This window comes from Coccinella septempunctata, chromosome 4 (genome assembly GCF_907165205.1).
Source record: "Coccinella septempunctata chromosome 4, icCocSept1.1, whole genome shotgun sequence".
NCBI lineage: Eukaryota > Metazoa > Arthropoda > Insecta > Coleoptera > Coccinellidae > Coccinella > Coccinella septempunctata.
The window spans coordinates 22,220,886-22,243,783 of record NC_058192.1 but is presented as its reverse complement, the minus strand read 5'-3'; the positions used below and the strand labels follow the sequence as shown (position 1 = coordinate 22,243,783).

General features: G+C 32.8%; 2 protein-coding genes across 2 annotated transcripts; both read right to left on the bottom strand.

The window, feature by feature from the left end:
• Positions 1 to 443: 443 nt before the first annotated feature.
• On the bottom strand, positions 444 to 4,925 carry LOC123311454 (cuticle protein CP14.6-like). Its single transcript, XM_044895439.1, has 3 exons — positions 4,770 to 4,925; positions 3,054 to 3,265; positions 444 to 705 (listed from the first exon to the last, which is right to left on the bottom strand). Exons 1-3 carry the CDS (start codon positions 4,779 to 4,781, stop codon positions 525 to 527), a joined length of 405 nt encoding a protein of 134 aa, XP_044751374.1. The 5' UTR covers positions 4,782 to 4,925; the 3' UTR covers positions 444 to 524.
• A 3,214-nt stretch (positions 4,926 to 8,139) lies between these two features.
• Positions 8,140 to 21,956, bottom strand: LOC123311399 (larval cuticle protein LCP-30-like). The gene is made up of 4 exons (XM_044895311.1): positions 21,799 to 21,956; positions 16,337 to 16,517; positions 12,007 to 12,259; positions 8,140 to 8,510 (listed from the first exon to the last, which is right to left on the bottom strand). Exons 1-4 carry the CDS (start codon positions 21,808 to 21,810, stop codon positions 8,255 to 8,257), a joined length of 702 nt encoding a protein of 233 aa, XP_044751246.1. The 5' UTR covers positions 21,811 to 21,956; the 3' UTR covers positions 8,140 to 8,254.
• Between the last annotated feature and the right edge of the window lie 942 nt (positions 21,957 to 22,898).

The following is a 22,898-nucleotide window of genomic DNA, read 5'->3' as shown; positions in this document are numbered from 1 at the left end:
AATGAAAATGGATAACGTGATCCGAAAGTTCTTATTCAGTTAGTTTATAGTTGCATTTCACCTCGAACTATTGTGCCCCCATCAGAGAAAGCTGCTCTCAGAGTTAAAAATACATTTTGTCGCGAAAAAAACTGAATTATTTCGTCAATTTTAATCTAAAAAAGAGATGGTGAAAGTCTAGGAAAGTGGTTGCACTTCAAGCATTAGGATAAAGTAGTGATATTAATTCAGAACCATGGATTAAATTCATGGTTTTATGGGGTGAACTTGAAACTATTTCGAATAAGTAATGTTATCAGTTGAGGACAATTAGTAGCCTCCTGTTGAAGTAAATCTTCATAATCATCATTTTTCATTCAATGGTTTTTCTCCCTATTCATTTGTTTCTACTAATTCACACTGTAACAAGGGTCGAACGTTTGTTCATGAATGAAACTTGTTGCTTGAGTATGAATGAACAAAGTTTATTTACAATTTGTATCTACATGGATAATTACAAAACTGAAAAATTATACGTTGACTTTTTACTGGTATTTGATGACTGGCTTGAATCCGTTTTCATCGGCTGTGTATTCCACGATTTGGACACGTCCATCCTGAAGGGGAAATCTGTAGCTTCCAATAACGGAGTGGGCACCTTCCTCGGCGCTGAGTTGACGCCATTGGCCTTGTTCCTGAGCAGCAATTCCATTTTCAGTTTCGTAACTGAAAAAACAAAAGAGACGGCATTGATTTACTCGAATAATACAAATAAAATCGAACAAAGGTCGGTTTAGCATGGGTTATTCCCATTCAGTCAGGAATCAAACGAAATGAAAAGGCCAAGGAAAAGAGTAAAAACTGCTTTCATTGACCAGAAACCTTTTCTTTCTGTGGTATAGAATTACACCCCAGAAAGTGTTTCAGGAGAAGGAAAAAATGAAAGAGAATCATCCTGGAAGAATCTTCCGAGGCTAGAACTCTAACACTGCGAGATCTAAGAAGCATCTGGATTTTAGCACAAATAGAAGCAAGAGGCTAGCTTTGAACTTATATTGCTATATACATAAATTAGAAGATGACGTAGCTAGTAACGAAATATTGAAATGAGTAAAGATATTACTGAAAATGAGGTGGATAACTTGTCTCCTACTCGCATATAATGACTATTATTCACGTCATCCCCTTATACAAAGTCAAAACTAGGTAATACATAGCTGGAGTTTCGAGAGTTTTTTAAAGCTTTATATAAGGAAAACAAGAAAATTAAAAGTATTTCAAACTAAAATCGACTTAGGTTTTGATACATATTCTAAATATCGGAAATCAAAATATGTATCACTTCAATACATGTCGTTAAGGTTGATATACAAATTTCTTTTCAAAATACATTATCATTATTTTGGTATACTGTATCTTCTTCAACTTTCAATAGTGGGGGATGTAGCCAAGGTATCTCTTGGTGTGTTTAGTATGAATAACACATCAGAGACTCAAAAAGAACTATAGCTAATTCTTATAGTGAAGTTACACTATAAGAAAAAATCTCAATATTTTCACTAGATTCTGAAATGTCATTTTTTGCGCTCTGAGTATGAAGATTGATCGCTTGCATTGAATTGAATAATCATAAATCCGCTTTCAAGAATTTACGCAGGAGCAAATAGTTTATTTCAATTTTTTTAATTGATTTTGTTTCAGAGATTGGGAGTGAAAACCCTAAAAAGTTTCAGGAAATGCAGAATCCTCCCAGAATGAATTTCAATCAATATCTATAAAAAAAAGAATTATATAAATATCTTATCCAAATATTGAGAAAATAAGTATGCTATAGGTCCTACTGTGGTACCTACTGAAAATAAATATCACAGCACACACACCCACGATAGTGGGATTAAAAAAGATTGGTTGAATTCTAATTCTAATTTAAAGAAAAGCATCATTTGTTATTTTGCATACTAAACGAAAAGTTGCGTGAACAATATTCTCTCACAGTTTTTTAATTGGGTTTATTTTTTTGGAAATGCAACATCACTTATTTCATGTAAGATGAAAGAAAGAATGACCCGATTGGGTCATTCTTTCTTTCTGGCTTATTTACCACAGTTGATTAACTCCACCGTAGTTAGGCAGTTTTGAATACATAACGATGTATTGAGAAAATCTGCATTCGCTTAGATAGAAATAATTTTAGATGGCATTGAATAAATACGAATTTATCCTAAATTCTACTTTAATCCAGTTCTATTTTCTTTTAGGAACGGTGGAAAGTGCGATAATGGTGAATAAATTTCGACGGTGCGAATTTCTATGAGGATTTATATCACCGTCATCATATGTTGAATTGTGATAAAACAAAGAAAACAAATTTCTTAGAAATTAATATAGTAATGCCAGTAGAACACAGTCGGTTTATTTCGTCTGAAAATTCTATATAAACAAATTAAAACGAAAAATGAAAATAATTTAGAACAGATTAAGATTTTCACAAAAATGAGTTTTCACAACACTGCACCTGTTTCGCTATGCCAATAGCTTCTTCAGGTGGGTGAAGGTGTCGTGGTGTAAAAACTAATTTTGTGAAATCGTATAATCTGCTTTAAGTTCAAATATGGATTTTCATCAAGTATCGGCAACATCAATTCAGTAAATGAAAATGGAAAATGATTTCGTTATGGGGGGTGTTTTCAAAGGTAAGTTTTTTGTTCGTTTCATTCTGTAATCTCCTTTCAAAATCCCCAATCTTGGAGTGAATCAGTAATTTGATTGGGGAAAAGTGAAAATTATTTCCTATTAGTGGTGAAAAGAGAAACATTCCGTTTGATTTATTTCTTTGATTTGGTGATAACATAACATAACATAATTTATTGATCCGTTAAGACACTAAGTACAAGTAGAAGTAGTGTCATTGAGCATTAAAGTGGTTTAATATACTCAATACAATACTATGTTTGTGCAACATGGTTTTTGAACTTCAATCACCTATATTGAAGTTTCGGAAATGTTGTTGACAAAAATTATCAATGATCTTCAGATTAAATCGAATCCGATTTTTTTATTGTTTGTATACTCACGAGTATGCGTATCCAGAACCGTCAGGAGCAGCATCTTGTTGTTGGGACAATATTCTGGCGCTAGCTTCTACATTGTTATAGTGGATGGGTTGTTGCCTGTAGTAGGGGTTGATACCGGCTAGAGGTTGGATGGTTGGGCTGAGTACCACCTGACGAGTTTTGATTGGTGTTTCAGCACCGTACACCACTGCTACGATAGCAACGAAAATGGCCTGAAAATGAATTATTGTAATCAGTTTGTTCCAACAGATAAAATTTTTCATGAATGTAAGTAAATACATATGGGAATTTTACTTCACCTCAGATATTCTTGACTTCCTATTGAAGCATTGAAAAAATGGATTATGGCGAGAAAGTAGATGACAAATCTCTCTATATTGCAAAGGTATAAGAATGCTATTTCATTCTACAATACTTCTTTTTTTAATGCAGATGCATTTAAATGGCATCTTATGGTGAAATAAGAGGATGAAGCTGGGTTGTAGTGCGCACATTCCTCAACTCTGAATGAACCTAAATACCTACTTCTTTTCTATTCAATATACATTTGTTATATGCAACAAATATCACAATTTCTGATCTTGATTAACATATTTCGAAAATAACATTTGTTTGGAACTGGCAATAATTTTTATTTGCCAGATCATACATTATTTTTCCTATCTGAAATCGGAATACCAACAAATTTCAATTAAGGTTTTTTTCTATTTATAGTCAGGAACCTCTTTTTTAAACCGATTGAAAAAATCAATTTCAAATAAACAGTTTCAAATCATTATTGTCCAACAAGATTTTCTCTCATTTAAAAGACGATGAATGATGGTGAACATTTCCATGGGCGCCCGCAGAAATTTTTCTCAGGGGGGGCAAAATATCATCTACGATTAGTTTTACTGAAAGAAAAATTTCTCTAACGGTGTCTATCAGAATCTCAGGGGGGGCCGTGCCCCCCCCCCTGCGGGCGCCCATGAACATTTCTTGAAATATGAAATATCCATTGAAATATATTGCTTCGAAAACTTTCATATTTGGTCATGATTGTTGAAAAAATATAACAAGAATTATTTCATCTCTTGAAATAACATTTTTTTCTGGATCATTGCTTAATGATCAAGATCATTGTGGAACATATTTAAATTTTGACTCGAAAATTCAACAAAATTTCAAATAGATACATAGAATGTATCCAATATTCATTACCTACCTATATTATTTTTTATAAAAAATTTAATCAAATACTACTTCATAACACTCGAAAGTGGCGTTATACTTGAATCCCGGAATAACTATCACATGCGGAAGAAGTTTTATTCAATAAGAATCTAGACAGAAAATTCAAAAGACACACCCTATAAAAAAAGAATAACCAGAATATAAAAAAAAACATATTCTGATCTTCTAGTCTTCTAATCTTGACAAACTGAATTTTGTAGGAAATAAAATGATCAGTATGACATCATAATTTTTGAAAATCAATACTGTTGTGCTTCAAATTTATCAATATTTCAACTTATTAACTCCAGTACTTTTTTTGTAGATTGATCCTGGATATCAAGGAATATTTTAAAAATATAATTCATTCCGTGCCGTAATAAATTCAAAAATGAATAGTTATCTATATCAAATTATCAATTAGACCCTTAATAGAAATATATATCATATTCCACTTGAGATTGATATAGATTCATGTCGATATAATTGCGTGATTGGACTCACCAATTTGAACATCTTTACTGATTCTTGTTGCTCACAAAACTGCTCAACTTTTGGATCTCGCACCTTTTTATATCATTTCTATGTTAAATTTGGTAGATCATCTTTGTAACCTTAAATCGGATCCTCTTCACTTTTAACAGCAAGAACCTGTTCTAGAACACCTCAAAAATCCAATTCGGTAACAATCGGCAGATGAATTATGTTCTTTGTATCAAATGCAAGGTTGTAGAAAACATAAAAATTCAAATAGCCTGCCAACGTACGCAATTTTTGGGGATATTGCATTAGGATGAACGGAATGAATGAATACCAATAGGTTTCACCGATTGAGTTTTAAGAAATCCTAATGGATATCGATGACAAAATTGATAGGTTTTGTAACTGATCCGATTTAATTAATCGTTTCCGATATCATCAAGTTAGTGTCTAAATCAGCATCTTGAAGAATGTGTCATTGGTTTGTTATTTTGTAGGAAAACATTAAACTTTTTGACAATTTAGCATTTATGGTTTTCGACTTACATATGGCCGGTGAATTTTTCCCCAAATAGTTTCAAAGTTAACATTGTCAACTTGAAAATTTTGAAATTATTTCTTAGATATTATAGCTACATTGTATTGTGAAATAATTTTTTTCAAGATTGTTAACATTAATGAAGATTTCAGGTCCTCGACTTAGTAGGTATCTTCCATAAGAAGAGGACCTATATTTTTTGGTGACAAAATTGCAATGAAGTAACTTGATAATTGTAGAAGCGGTGACTCATTGACTTATTGAATAGTCAACAAATCTGCTAGGTGATTTTCTTGCACACTGTCCCTTTTTTTTATACGGAATTTTTTTTTTCTGGCTATTGTTTGTTTAGAAAATTGTAAAAAGTAGATTCGTTCATCGTTCACAATGTATTGATACAATATTCCATATCTCTCAGGCAGAACTAAATAAAGCAAGCAATAAAAATATTGAAGAGAACATTGACGATTTTTTTTCATTGTCTCATAAAGGTGTTCGATGCAAAAGCTTTGAAACCTTGCAATAAGAATTTTTGATTATATTCCTCTTGTTTCAGATTATGATACTTACAGAAACCATATTGAGTTCAACTATTGATGTTTAAGATTACCTATTTACATATGACATATGATTTGAGATTTTATGCACTCTGATAGGTATTCCCAATTTCTCACGCCAAATATTCTTCTACGGAATTTAAGGAGATTGTATTTCTTTCTTGCCACAATAGGAAAGCCACTCAACTTATCGATTAACCTGATTGCTAATATTGTCCTAAATCTTTCAGAAAATCCAATGCATGATAGAAGTGGCGAATTAAATAATTAATTTAGATCCAAAGGGAAAATTTCATCAGAGCCCATGCCACCTACATTTATGGGAGATTTAGCTGGCTATGAGTGAAAAAAAAATTTCAATTCATTCACAATTTATGAATCATTTGAACCATATTTGAATACCTTATTCAATAAAAATCTTTCAAATCTCTAAAAGTCCTATCAGGTTTCAGTCAAAGAAGATGATGGTTCAGATGATAGAAATTTGGAGGCCATCCGAAATGAAAAAATATGTGACCTGAATCCCTTAACAGAAACGTAGGTAAAGAATATGGGTAATGTATGACTTTATAATTGGTCATATAAAAAGCGTTCATATCATAAAACCAAAAACGTTGATGCTTTTCAAAATGAATAACAGTGGTTTCTCATGCCAGAATAATTCATTATTCCTTTTATTTATTCGGTTTTGAGTAGATATAATTATATTCATTTTTTCAAGATCGAAATCGCTTCCAAAATACCTAGTTGCGCATTGTAAATTGTGGTAATTCATCGCAAAACGGATTAGTGATGAAATATTTTCCGAAAAAGATCAAGAAGAAAAGTTGGTCAAAAACTGCATGTATTTTATTTGAGGACTTAATTAGGTATATATATAATTATGATCACTCTGTATATTTTCTTTTATATATGTCTACTCGAAAAACTTCTGTCTGTATCGCTGCCGTAACTAGTTTCTTCATGAATTGCTTTTTAAAAAAACTCCATTTTTTCGATTTTTCGCCATTATATCATAAAGGGTGCTTCTGAGCTATAAACTAATCTGAAGAAACTCATCATAACTTGAGCTTACCACAACATTTTTGAGGTCAAATATAGGGTGTTACATTTAAAAAAGTGTAACTTTGGCCTATACCTTTGTTTTCGAACAGCCCTGTATATATGAAAATAATTTTAAATTGTGCTTTGCGACATCCTACACACACCACAAGAAAAGATTTTCAAAATATCTTCATTTACTCCCTCAAAATGAGCGCCACGTCTGGGGTGTGCTACCCGGTATATGTAATCAGTTACGAAACTCGCAAGCTACACAAAATTGCATGTCTTAACGTATTACATAAGAGATTTTTGCTAATTTTGAATAAAGTAATAGTTTTGAATAAGTAAATAGAGAATATTATGGATAAAAATTGTGAAAACATAAATCGAGTCTTGACTGCTATCACTTAATGTCAGTTTGACATTTTGTAAACAAACAAGCACGTTTGTATTAACTTTCACAAAATGGGTGATTCAAGTTCTGCGAAGAGCTGCCAAGCGTTGTTGAAATGGCAGCAAGTAAAGTCTCTGGTGGAAAAGTATCACATTCCACACTTGTTAGGAAAATAACCATTGTTCAGAGAGCAATAAATCCGGTTATAGTTTCGAATATTTTCATTTACTTAGATTCTCGTTTTATTCTTTTTCAAAGAAAAAAATATTAATATACCTGATTGTTCAATTCTTGGATAATAAATATAGGTAAAACATGAATAAGTCATCAAATAATGAGAAACAATTCTCTTCGTTTTAGCAATTCATCAATATAAGTGAGATATTTTTGATCTATTATGTTGCTACAATAATGAATAAGATGCAATTAAAATAAAACCTTTTGCTTCACAATTTCAGCCTTCTATTTCCATCCAAAGATCCAAATCCTATTCGCATTCAACTTTCTAGTGGCTTAGACACTATTGTCGCCACTGTGATTGATAAAGTTTCTGTCAAATATGTTTTCACTCTTTTGAATAGGAGAAAATATAGAAAAGAGAAATGTTGGTATTTCTGCTGGAGTACAATTATGGAGACATTGAATTTTACATCCAAATGTCCCAACAATACCTCAGAAATTTCAACAATTTTAACTATTTCGAATATTGAAATTGATACCATTAGATTCCTGAAGATTATGAATTATATAGATTATGAAGGACGATATCTCAAAAAAAATCTTCGAAATATATTGCTGGGCATAAATCCCAATTTCAGTCAACTCGAATATTTTCGAAAACAAACAAAAAACGAAATCAAATTCTTCAAAAAATATATTGATGGATTAATTCATCCCAAATATCTCCGGTTGAGAATCATGGAGAATAGAAAACTTATATAATATTTGATTTACAAACAAGTCATAAATGTTATTTCTAAGATTTCAACCTTCTCGGGACACCTTGAGTCTCTAATGATTTGAGAATAGCCTCAGGAATTGGTGGAGGAGTTGGCAAATGAGCTCCTTCTGGTCGAAAACCATTTTCGTCAGCTCTATAAGTAACCGTATAAATCACATTATCAGGTCCTGTGTATGTGAAGAAACCACTGGCTTGCATGGCTTCGTTCTGGGTCCCCTTATTGGCTAGTTTGCCAGATTCAGCAGCAGAGATACCATTCTCAGTTTCATACCTAGAAATGATAAATCAACATAAGAATTTGTAATTTTTTTAAGAACATACATACTTTTCTCATACGCTTATTGAGTACTAGACTACATTATTTTTAAACTTTTGTTGATCTGCATATTTTGAAGGCATCCTCACAAAATATGTCATATCTGATGTGGGACTGGAAGAGGTAAATGGGATACAATAAACGTTTGTAAGGTGAGCCAATAAAAATCTAAATCTATACAGGGAAGATCTATCAGCACAAAAAAAACTTCCTAAGAAATGGACTACGATTTCAAAAGGTAGGCAGAAATACATAATTCCCAAAATCCTGCTTATCATCATAAACAAATTCTTTAGAATAATCATCATGATGATCATAAAGCCCAGGATACTATTAATTTTGAGTTCTTATATTAATTTCTCTTGGATTTCACAAAAATACTGCGTGGAGAATCAAAACAGATTGATTTTTATCTAGTATAAGAAGTTATAGAAAACAGCAGCTGCAGTGTTTCAGAAAGAGTATGTGTTGTCAAAATATGTAATGGATTGATGTGGCCAATACTTGATTAAAATCCATAATTGAACTTAAAACAGATTATATAATTTTCACAAAAATACTTCCAGACCAAGACACGTGTTTTGCTATGACTATAGCATCTTCAGGTGAAGGATAACCTCGAGGATAACTTAGTTTACCTTCACCGCCTGACCCACCTGTAGATTGTGATAGCAAAACACGTGCTGTGGTCTGAAAACTCATTTTTGTGAAAATCATTTAATCTGTTTTAAGTTCAGAATAAGTTATTAAAAAGGAGGTGCAATAAGAGATCGGAAGTATTCGGATTTCTTGATTATCGCCACACGCTACGTCACACTAACGCTCATTGGCATAGCTCTTCATGAAATAAGGCGATAAATCTAAATAATCGAAATCTAAAATATTTTCTCCTCATCTACTACCTTGACTAACTCGTGAAAATATCTTTCCGCACTAATAACGTAGTCATGAAAAAAACAATTTTTCTCGTATAAGTACAAGATATTCTAAATCTCATCATTCCTTGGATTTGATAGCCGACACAATTCCAAGAAAGCCACAAATATAAAAATAAATAAATAAATAATATGGAAAACAAGTTTTTATTGTGAGATTTTTTTGAGTATTTAAAAGGTTGGCAAGCATTTCTCACTAATCCAACGAGTATCTCATCGAATTTTAAAAACTTTCTAGTCGAATGTGTGCAAAATTAAATAAATAAATAAATAAATGTATTGGGTTATTTTCACCCCCTACCACAATATTTTTACACTCAGCTGAATAACTTTGGACGGATTTTTTTTTCATCTGAGGTAGTTGAGGTAGTTATCAAATAGCTCACAATTTCCAGATTATCAAAGATTATGGAAGCAATAATTCGAAACCATTCTTCGTTGGAAGGCAATTCAAAAAATAATGCAGTGAGATGTTGTTAATTGTTTTCTTGCTTATAGGCTCTCAAATTTTGAACATCTACTATTATATTAGAATCACCTTGCATAAGCTATCAATTTAAATATGTATAAATATTCATAAGAAAGAATGTTCCGAATAAAATTCACTCAGGAATAGTAAAAGATTATATGATGTCCATGAGGAAAAATATAGATCGCTTACATTTGAAGACTCCTTCATATGAACATAAAAGTCTATTATAATTCATAACAGCAAAATTGAATTGATTAAAAAGATTATCCCATTAATTTTATTGCTGATACGAGATATTGCTTGATCCTGTGAATACTATATACCTATAGAACTTTAAAATTTGACCTCAAAGCGTAACATAAAAATCCAAATGATATGAATTTCTCATCATAAATCTGTAAGTGTGACTGCTGGAATCTCCGTATTCTGGATAAATAGTTTCCCGTCGAATATTTTAGAGTGATTATGAAAATCATGATGAGGGGTCAAGAACTAAAGAGTCCAAATTTTCAATTCCACCCATTGAACTCTAAAAGAATTGAAAGGGCCTCTTAGGTACCGAAATACGACGAAAAGTGTGTCCAACTGAGACGGAAGATGTAGAGCAACCCATCTCTTTCTAATAGTTCAACAACCAATCGAATGACCGCATCAGACGTCGGACGCAGCAGTCGTCTCACTTGAACGCCCCGGGTTATTTTTGTTTACATTGTTATAAACCAATTGACAGAGCGCAAAGATAGATAGATTGCTCTACATCTTCCCTTTCAGTCTTTCTCAGTTTGCCTGCATCGAGATGCCGTTCCAGTTCTTTTAGAGTTCAATGATTCCCCCACATATACCTACCTATTATAATAATCATAATAAGGTGAAAAATTGTGAAAAAATCAGACTACATATTCCGAACATTTCAAATGGCTAAATTTACCCTTCTTGCTCTCTGATTCTCAAATAAAGAACTCATCTTCTTCAAATCTAATGTTCTTGCGGCTGCATTTTCCATGGATAAATTCGTGAAGTCATAAACTGAAAAGTCAACGTCCATTATGTCTTTGATGAGTAAGTGCCTAAATAAATGCGAGATTGTTTTTGTTGACGAATTTAACATTCTTCTAATTATCCGTTAATTCCCTAGAGAGAAACCCATTCCCTATCACGGCATCAGATGCATTTCGTCTTTGGGTTGATTTTTTTGATTCAAGAGCTGATGTGAATTCTTCAACCTTTAGCGAAAGAAGATAACCAACATCAAAACTCTATGCAAGCCAAGCAAGCATATTATGTTTCCATAATTTAATTTTCTTTCATAGCAAAAGTAAATATATTTAAAAAATGATATCTTGCCCTTTCCATTCGAATAACTAGGATAACTAGATGTGGATTCCCCTCAATCAGTTTGTATAAACGTCAATTATGTTCATCACATTTTATGTTTGACTTTATATTCCGAAGTAATTTGACATTACTGAGACTTTTACGTAGAACGGACAACATAGCGCTGATTTAAAAGCCAAAAATGTTCTGACAAGCGTCATAACCCCTCATTTTCGTACTATACAGTGTGAAATGTGTCAAATTTCCACGGCCAACCGAGTGCTTTTATAAATTGAATGGGGTATAATATATGATTCTATCTATTCAGTAGAAAATGACCAAATCATCCTCAGGAACATAAAGTTAGGTTTGCTACAAAATACTCATCTCACCTCTACCTCTCGTATAGGTTGCATAATAAAATCCTCAATCATACATAAAAAGTTGCCTAATTTGAAAAAAACTTGATCTATTCCAGCATTTTTCTACAAAAAAGTGATTTCTTTCTGAAGATAAAAAGTAATTTTTACACTCTTTGTATAAATCCATATAGAGTTGAACCTTTGTTGTAAAATATTTGTCTTGTCACATATTCGCCTATATGTCCTATATTCCAATTATCTGGATATTCGTGACGAAAACATATGTCATATAAATCACATGACCAATTTCTCAATTTTGAATCCTTTTAATTCATTACATTTATTTATTAGCTATATCGAATACTTACTCCCAATTATATCCATCTTCACTGACGTCACCTGTCTGCTTGATGATTCTCCACCGTCCATCCGGTGATGTCCCAAACCTGTCGTTGTATTGCACAGGATTGTTCACTGGCTTAGTCACAAATGTTAATCTTATTGGATTATAGATAGGTATATTTTTCTTTGGAAGATTCTTGTTGGCCCTCTGAATCCTCACTTCTCGTCCGTTGAGCAAGTCATTGGCAGAAGAATACCTTCCATCCTTACCGTAATTCGCTAAACAAAAATTATAATATAAGTATTGCTCGATGAGAAAAAAAAGAATTTATGGAAATGACTGAATTCACTTAGTTCTTTGGCAATTGGGAATGAAGAACTTGGAATAATTGTATGCAATTCATTATTTTTGTGATTTACATAGCTGTTCATCAGAAAAGACTGTTCGAATTATTGTGATATCAACACAATGATAGGAGAGAAAAGCAGTTCACGTATCATGAAATTCTTAGAATTTTTCATTTTTATGCGGTTCCTAGGAATCAGAGTGTCATCAGTTTATCTAGATGTCAGTACTTTTCTAATAAGTATTCACTACACTCTACAACAGTGTGATTCATTAGGTGGCGACTGGCCGTATCACGGAAAACTTATTATTATTATGCAATCTATAAATGTAGACAAACAAGCCCCATCTTCCTAAGGAAAGTGATGTGACATGAAGAATCATTCATGTTCCTCTAGATCTAGCTTGATCGAGCCAAAAATTCGAAGTCTGACCTTGTCCTGTCAACCACCGGGCAGGCTCAGATTAGCTCTAGTAAATCCAAGTTTGTGTATACTGGGAGGCACAGAGAGTGCCCTGTGCAAGTGGCGCAGACCGGGACCTGCACCAATACTCTAGGACCCTCTGCTTCATCCAGCTGTTATTTCGGTCCTTCGGATTCAGAAATTCCGATAGCTCCTGGCCAATTAAATGCTTTAAACCTTCTTTGGCCAGAGCATCCGACAAGTCGTTTATCTCTGAAGTCTGAGTGTCCAGGTACCCAGTCTTTTGTGACTTCCCAATTTGGAGAGTGAAGATCTGCATTCGTGTAACTGTGCCAGACTGTGCTAGACGCTTCTCGTCTAGGACCTGTCGAGCAGGAGATTGGCGCATAGGTTTATTTCAAAATTTAAACCTGGATGTTATTGTCGCTAGTTTACCCAGACTAGCACTGAACTGCATCAGCGGTCTGTGGAGAAATTCCAAAGGCAATTCTTCAACTTCAATCAATTGCTTGAAAGCGAAATAGCTCTTGACCTCTGTCAAAACCGCAACCTCATGATAACGCAATAACTTCGAATTTCGTGTAAAACTTTGATATTAATGTTTTCAAACGCAAACTATCAAAACGCTTGACCAAAAAGTTTTTCCGTTTGCCGTTGCGTACAATTGATTTTTCAGAATTTGAAATCATCGGCACTATTGAACATCAATGGACATTTTGGAAAACATGTTCGGATATGTAATGAAACGATGTCTCAGGGATCTGACCGTACACACGATCAAAAATTTTCGGTTAAATCGGCTAGCCCACGAATATTTCAGAATAAAAATCGATCTAAACCATAAGGAGCGCCACCCAATATCACAAACTCACAAGATCGTACAGGCTGCTTGAGAAACAATCCTATCACTCGACTGTAACGCCCCCTACTGGACCTAGTGGTAAGTTTGAACCACTTAGGCCCTACCTGAATCAACAAAGAAAATAATCATGCCAGGAATTACCCTGAGTTGAAAAACAGAATTTTATAAAAATGCTGCCTGTCGTTTGCGAAAAAATTGATAGCCCGATTTCAACGCCACCTACCGAGATTGTGTGTTATTCTGTACTATCCTGGCTCTCACCAAAACCAATATCAGTTTATCAGTAGATTATTTGCCCGTTCATTAAAGAAAAAAAACTTATATCTTGTTATACCAACCTGAATCCAGTATTGACCACCCAATTTTTCCCAAAAATATTGAATTGCACTTCAATTATGTAAGATCTAATGAGATATTCCTGGAAAAACAAAATTTCCCTCTGAATATTATTCGAAAGAAACCGAAACTCTATGTGGGCTAAGTTGCTAAAAGGTTGACTGTCATTCATTTGGAATTCATGATTTCAATAATCCATAATTTTGCATTTTATTGTCAAGGGGAATCAGAATGATCTCCTTATAGCAATCTGAAAATAAAACTGTAGCTTCGGATTATCTCGCAAATGTCATCCCATTGAATACCGATCATTGTTTCGTGATGACTTTGACTTCAGGTGATTTAATACACTTGATATTTGAATTTATAAGTCTGAAAAAGCAAGCAAGGTGTGAAAGAATAACTATTATATCTTCACTTCGAACAATTGATTATTATCTGATATCTACTGAAATAGACGAAGGTGCTCGTTGACGGTAATATGATAATTGAAAGTGGGAAACATATCATTAATATGATGACACTTTAAAGAATCTAGGAGAAATCAGTAGGAAGAAATATAATGGCAGGAAATTTTGACCTTCATCTTTTAGTTTAGTAGCTTTAAATATATTGATTCTCAGTACATATATTCAAGTTTCAACGCATACAATGTGCAATATTTTTTTCGTTTGAAGAAAGTTCAATATACGGAAATGAGTCAAGGGACATTTTCATTGCGAAATGAAAAACCCTTCTTCTACATTTATTAATTGCCAATATTCATTATTTTGTGACCTCCTAATGAAAATCAAACTTTCTTTTCTTCAAAAGAGGTGAAACAATCTCTTAAACATACTTACACTCACCAAGTTTCACGAATATATCTATTATATAGTTAGGTAGTATATATATCATCTGATTATTATTCGGAAAAAAAATTTACGGAATTGATAACAAATCCTGCGCAATATGAATATGATATAGTGCATTATGATGGCTCTATTATTCAAGCGTATGACGCGACTAACTGATATGCGAGTAGAATACTAGAGACTAGGGCAGCTGTGCGCACTTTTGCCTTTCAAGCTATACCCTGTTTCAAATGTTGAAGCTAGGAAAATTAAAACATATTCATAAGATAGAGAATTTTCTAATCTATAAAAAAACATCGAAAAACCAACAAACAAAAACGTTTTCTTTCCGCAAAATGAAATTTAATGGTGAAAGTCGGAGTGCGATCACATGCCCCGTATTGCGGGTAAGTGTGCACACCCTCACGGGGTAAGTGAACGCAGTGCTTAGTGAACCACACAATCAAAACAAATTACAAAATAATGTCATCAAAATTTTACAATATTAGAGAAATGCTGTTTATTGTCAATACAGAAGCGCCTTTTTATAAGCACTGCATTATTGTTCGTGCCATAATTCCTGGTGAACACAACACTGGATACATTCCCCTGTTGGTGGATCTTCATATTTTTCCGAACAAATAGGACAATATTGATCGAGTCTTAACCAAGAAAATCAACAATGTCATAATTTATTCCTCACTGAACTAATGTCCATATAATGAATCTATGCGCACACTTACCCGCGCACACTTTCCCCAGTAAGCCAAAATTTGAATTGACGTTCTTATAGAGTTGAGCAGCTAAGAGAACCTAAAATTTTTTATTATATATTTAGATTAATATGCCCATGATCGAATAAAATATTGTTTAACACTGTCGGACTCGGAACTTGGACCTGGCAGAATTTGCAGAGATGCTAAAAATTAACAAGAAAGCTAGTGAATTTGATTGATTGCAAATAAAAATTTAACGAAACGTCGCACGACGCACTCCTATGAAAAACTAATTTGGGGATTCTGCGCCCTTGCTTCACCCAAATGAACCCCTCTTTCATACATTGCATAGTCGAGATATACGCACTGCGCACACTTAACCACTGCGCTCAGTTACCCCGAATGACTATACTTTATCCACAATTGTGAAAAGATTATTCACTTTATTTTCAATAATTCTGTATTCATTTCGATACGCTACGATAACATCTGACCTATATTTTTACATTAAGGGCCCATGTCTGTGGTTCTGACCATAAAATTGTATCGACTAGTGAATAAATCATAAGTGATTATGGAATGTTTAATAGTCGATCAGTGAATATTGGGTAATCAATCACCAGTGATTTATAAATGTCACAGTGATCAAGGAAACTAAGCAAAATAATTTTTTGTTTCCAAGTCATTCATATATTCCGTGGTCCTCTTAAATAATAATATTCGTTAGAAAATATCCTGTGGTAAATTTCACAGAATTTAATTTCGTATCTTATTTCATTCATTACTAATGCCTAAACTAGAGTATTTTACTGTAAAAGACACTCTTCCATAGACTCACCAAATTTATCGCCAGAATATCTTCCTGTACCATCGTCTTTGTAGAGCCCGCTATAATCTGGTATATATCTCCCTGAGTCATCTGGAATATATTGTCCTGAATTGTCCTCCCTATAAGAGCCATCGTCGTCGTTCTCGATAAGAGCGGATTCTGCCATATAGAGGGCAACCAGGAACAAGATCTGAAGAAAAATATTCATTATAATAAATAATATAAAAGTTTCAATAATCACTATGCTAAGACATATGCAATTAATTGAGAGGTTCAATATCTCTGGGATATAAAAATTTCTCACAGAGGCTGAAAAAGCCATATTACTAATTACCTAATTTTGACCAAGCAGGATGACACGATCAACTTTATATCGATGTATTTCATCTTCATCGAATGATGAATTTTATTTCAAACAATACCCTGAATTGAACGAGAGAGACACATATTTATTAGATTATTTATGGTAAACATTACATTTGAAATGCTAGAATAAATGCAGAATTTAGGGATAGCTAGCTAAACTTTAATGAGAAAAATAAATGATATGTATGGAATGAGATCGTATAAATAAATAGAATATAATAGTAATTGAAAATAAAAGCTTCTATGAATTTCTGTACTCTTCAATAAAAAATATTAATTCTTGGTACCAGGTCAATTTGGATTTTATTTGGCATCGTCGATTATTTATGGCTACATTGTAAAAAACTCATGATGAGATCCACTGCGTTGGGAAAGGTGTAGATTTCCCTCAATTTTCAAGTTCAATATAAAAAACTTATGAACTAATGATATAATGAATGTTAGAAACATAGACTAATAATACTATATTAATTATATTATTAATATTAATAATTTTAGTCTATGGTTAAAAACGTTGTTAATGAACATCAGGTGATTCAGCTTCTAGTTTAATTGTGGGTTATCATCAAAAATGCGCCAGAGCAACTCAATATTTGATTCCAAAGTGAGAAAAAAATGTTTGGTCATAATTTTTCCTTTGTTTCGCATTTTTTTATATCTTTAGTTCGATCAGTTTTCGAGTAGTATGTAAAATGATTATATCTGTCGAAATAATATTTCCGATTGCAGGGAGAACAGTAGATGCTGACCATGGTTTATGACTTATTCCCAAGTGTCAAATTTATGCATTTCCAGGATTCCGTTGAGACACTGTATACATGAAGGTCGAAATTTCGATATCCGAAAAAATCAAAATTACGAGGTTCTTAGTGCAATAATTCTTGACGATTAATGCGCATTTTATTGCAATTAGAACTTGAGGAATTTAAGGATTTTGCCAAGCTTCATGAGAGAAATCTTAACATAAATACTGAATAATTTATGATTCACTTCTTTATGATGACATCAACAAGCCACAAAATTATAAGAACTCAAAATATTCACATTTAATGCATTATTGAAATTCCCTGGAGAGTATTCTAAATATCGAATATCGAATACTCAGGTAGAATTGTGGATTTATAGGAATTGATTAAATTGGTTGCTGAAAAACTAGTGCTTTTACCTGTTGAGCTGGTATCCTTTCTTTGATCTGAGCACCTACATATCCTCAGCAAGATATTGAAAATAATTAAATTATTCAATTAAATACTGTAGAAAATAAAATTCCGATCTACTGAAAACAAACTCATAAAATGAAGGAAGATTAGCTGATTTATTCGGAGTTATTTTTTCACTATTACGCTTCTCTCGTTATTCGAAGATTATCCTCATTATTTAACCACAGTCATCTTGTAGAGGATCTGAAGAAGTCGAATGATAAGGACATTATTTCAAAAAAAATTTAGGAATTTCACAATGTTTGCTTTTGGATTAGAATTTCTTTACATGTATGTCCTATTATATTCAGTACTTTTTATTAGTGGAGCAGAAAAAGCTCCTTTTTTTCCTCAATTATTCATTGTTAACATCGAAACGAAAAGCTCAATTCGAGTTTTTTCTGCATGCAGTAATAAGCAATACGTTCGAAGTATTCGAATTGTCAACAATGTATGATATTTTCCAATCCAAGTTGTTATATGTTTTACAGTTTTTTCGGATATCGATTAATCGGTTAAAAACTTGTTAATTCTTGAAGACGCGTGTCAAATATTTTCCGAAACGGTAGAGAGTAAAATACAAAACTATAACTATTAAATTTTTCCACAGCAATGGTTATTTCACATCAACAATTCAATGCACCTATGAAATTTATACGAAGCAGCATTGGATATAAATAAAAAAATTTCACGTACCCCTTAAATATTTTCTAATGAAAGAGTTTTCTTATGTTACATGATGAGAATAACTGCTTCCGCTGAGAACCTTCAAAGATCTTTCAGGGGCTGAAGAAAACTTCAGAGAAATGGAAGTCAAGTAGAGAAGCGAGAGAAAATGTGAAATATTTCAAAATTTTCCTAGAAAAATGGTGCGTGTAGTAGACATCCATATCTTCACTTCACTTGGGTGGAAGTAGCTGGGAATGGTATGATATTACAGCAGAAAAGTAGTTGCATCATTAAAAAATCTAATTTTTTCAAGAAAAACGCATAAACATGTCTAACTTATTCATTAGACGAAATGAAGCATCATTATGATTATGATAGTATCTTTCACAGGCTATCCTAATTTGCTTTCGGAACCAGTAAGGATCATGAATATGAATATGTATACATGAAGTAACGTAACTTGCTAATACATATTTCGATTTCTGTTGAATTTAAAAAAAAATGGTTTTTGGGTTATACAAGCAGTTTCCGAATCTCTTATGAATTGGATTGTTAAATTTAGGACAATCTGACATATGGGACATAATTTCATTATCTCACATTTTTCTGTTTCTCTTTTTTTTTTCAGATAAAATTTTCTAGTCACTTGGAAAAGACTTCTAGATTACTTTTTTCTTCGAAGAATTGATCAATTTTGTAGTGCGAGATGCCCTTCAATATGAAATATTTCATTTTATTTTGTAAACAGTTTTCATCTCTTACAATCCACTACACTCACGGGGAGAAAGGGTTTTTTACTGGGATTTTTTCCTAGGCTCTTGTAACATACGGAAAAATGTATGATACCCCGTTTCGCGAACCTCTGCTAAAACTGTATCTCATACACATGTTATAAAATTATTGTTTGATTTTTATGCTTTTTTCAAAAGAATATATACCGGGAGGACTACCCCAGACGCGGCGCTCATTTTGAGGGAGGAAATAAAGATATTTTGAAAATATTTTTTGTAATGTGTGTAGGATGTTGAAGGCACAATTTTCATATATACAGGGTATTCGAAAACAAAGATATAGACCAAAGTTACACTTTTTTAAATGTAACACCCTGTATTTGACCTCAAAAATGAAATGGCAAGCTCAAATTATCATGATTTTCTTCAGATCACTTTATACTTAAGAAGGACCATTCACGAGGTAATGGCGAAAATTTTTTATTAGTTATGAATTGAAAATCGAAAATTGCTAAAAAACTATCAGGTTTAGATGTAGGAAAATTTTATGAAGATAGTTTCGAAATGAATTTTTACGTTCAACGAGATAAAGAAATACCGGGTGTGCCATTTGGAATAAGAAAGTTTTCGATGATTATTTGTAGTTGATGTTTGAAAATTAATTATGATCAATTTGTATATTCCACAGTTGAAATTTCCTTTTATATGTAGGAGTAGCCAACTTGTCTACTCGAAAAAATTTTGTCTGTAACTAGTTTCTTCATTAATTGCAATTTGAACTCCATATTTTCAATTTTTCTCCATTATCTCGTAAATGGTGCTTCTAAGATATAAAGTGGTCTGAAGAAACTCATCATAATTTGAGCTTGCCATTTCATTTTTGAGGTCAAATACCTTATATTAAAGAAGTGTAACTTTGGTCTATATCTTTGTTTTCGAACACCCTGTAGATATGACAATAATTTTAAATTGTGCTTTTGAACACCCTACCCTCACCACAAGAAAAAAATTTTCAAAATATCTTTATTTACTCCCTCAAAATGAGCGCCGCGTCTGGGGTGAGCCACCCGGTATATTTTAAGGGGTTTTTTCTTAAAAACAGGCGTATAAGTAGGTTCATTCAGTAACATGAAGATATGTTGGCACTATTCAGTTAGAAACGTTGCTACCACATATACATGTTAAGTTATAGATGTTAAGATAGAAAGATGAAAGTCATCGAACAATAACGCAGAATCCTGGGTTCCGCAGTGAAATGGGCTTCTACTACTAAAATTATTTGCAGCCATTCTTGGAAAAAATTATTGCAATACCCACAAAAAAGGTTAATATTCGAAATGTAACCAGGGACGGCTCATGAGAGTATAAGATGGTGGGGCACATCAGATAGAAAAATTACTATTTTATCATATTACGTTTTCGTACAGACATCATCTAAGTGAACTCTGCTAGGTCAGTTCTATATTAATCTTTAGTACAAAATTTCAATCATTAATTTAAATTACTGAAAAATATCGCTCTTCATGTTATTCATACATTATCAAGCAGAGGTTCTCTTCGAAAATGAAGGTATTCTGAAATCTCGATTTGATTTTTTGACTTTTCATTCATAGTCACAAGATATTCACTCATATCAGGAACGCACTAGTTCACTAGCTACTCATACCCCATTCAAGAATTATTGATATCTCCGGTGGCTTTAGCATATCGAATCATCAGCAACCTAAAAATTGTGCGTAGAAGTGATATCTATCTCGAACAGAATGATATGCAGTTCACCCTTCGCAAGAGAAGATCAAATTTTACGACCACTTTTGAATTCCGATGAAGCCCAATGTAAACATGAGTGACTTGATCTCTGCTGCCACTGAGAGGCTGGTCTCAAAATAATCTTTTAATTTATTCGAAAGAGGACATTCGGAGGACATTCGGAAATATCCTAGTAGATAATGGTGAAGACTAGGTATACATATTCACTTAAAAATCACGACCAATCCCCAAAAATAATTTGTAGCAAAAGTAGCGATTGGCTAGTTCAGTACGTGTGTGGGTGACCGCTCAAATTATGAATTTGAACATGTGTACGAAAAGTTTATTCATTAAGAATGAAACTTCTCCGAGAAATTTTTTTCGTTAGTTCGATACCCTGAAATAAAACTACATCAAACAGGTAAATAATAAACCACATAAAATGTCTATCATTCGAAATAGTCATAAGGAAAAACAATATGTCCCCTAAAACATTTTTAATTCATAAATTCTCTCTCTTATCCGAAAATCGATAGAAATAGTCGGAAAATACATTTGTTTCTCATTATTTTCGTAAATAACAAAAAAAATACTGAGTTCGATTAATAGAATTGCACCCAATAAAGTAATTGCATTCAATGTTTGGAAAATAAATGAGTGGAACGCTGTTAATGACTTAATATGAATATATTATTACGGGGATTACAACGCTAGAAAGCCGGTATACCATCAGCATCATGCAAACGAAGGTACTTACCAGCACTCTCATTTTGATCTTATTAGAACTAAGGTTCAATAACAACTGACAAGTGTACTACACATTCCTTCATCTTTTATATGATATTCAAGACAAAATTGCAGTGTTTTAGGGATGCAAGTTGTCAAATAGGTGTTTCTGAAAGGAGTGTTTTAGATATGCATCTCTGGTTGTTGTAGTTTGTAAAAGATCATAAGTGATATTTATGAAGGATGTTGCCAATAATTCGAAGGTTGTTTATGTTGAATTGTTCCATTCTGAATTCAGATCGAAGATGAACTTGCTGGTCGAGATAACAATTGTATTTCAGCTTCTACTTTGGAAGTATTCGCAACTGAATTTCGTTTTCAATGGATTTCGTCATTCGCGTTTTTTCACATCGAAAATTTACGAGATCAGGCTAAAGCGTGATATAGATCAAGTTCTTCGCAACATTTGAGCGGAGACAAAGTAAAGAATTTACCTTTTTTTGAATACTCAATTTTGAAAATCATCTCACAAAAATACAGAAGTTCAATCAACAAAACAGAATACAGGTCCAGCTTCAATAACCTGAATATAAAATGAAAATAAAAAAAGTGCCAAAAAATAAGAGAGTCTGCCTCGATGCGAATATGATTTGATGATATAAAATACTAATGTAAGCATCTGTAATTGAAGCTATTGAATCATATCGATTCAAGCTGAAAAATATAAAGTTTCAGAAGTCGACTTGGAAACCTCTGTAAAAGTGAAACCTGAGCTACAACGTTTTAACCCAACGAGATAGAGGAAAATGAATGCACATTACTAGTGTCTTTTTTCGAGAAAATAATAATGCCATCAAGTGCATTCCTATCTTTTTTTGTTTTCGAGTTATAGGCCAAAATTGAAAATGGACGATTTCTATTTTGGTCATTATCTCCGTTGCCATTTTTGTTAGGTTGTTGAAATGAGAACATTCTGCGGACACTTTTTTGACAGCAATCCAGTGGTGTACTATGATTTTTTCAACAGGTTTATTCGCTATTCTTTCCAAGTTATTTTAAACCACTGTTCTCATAAGAACAAACACAGCTTTATGTTCTAGCTCAGCAAATAACCCTGTTGGAAAAAATCAT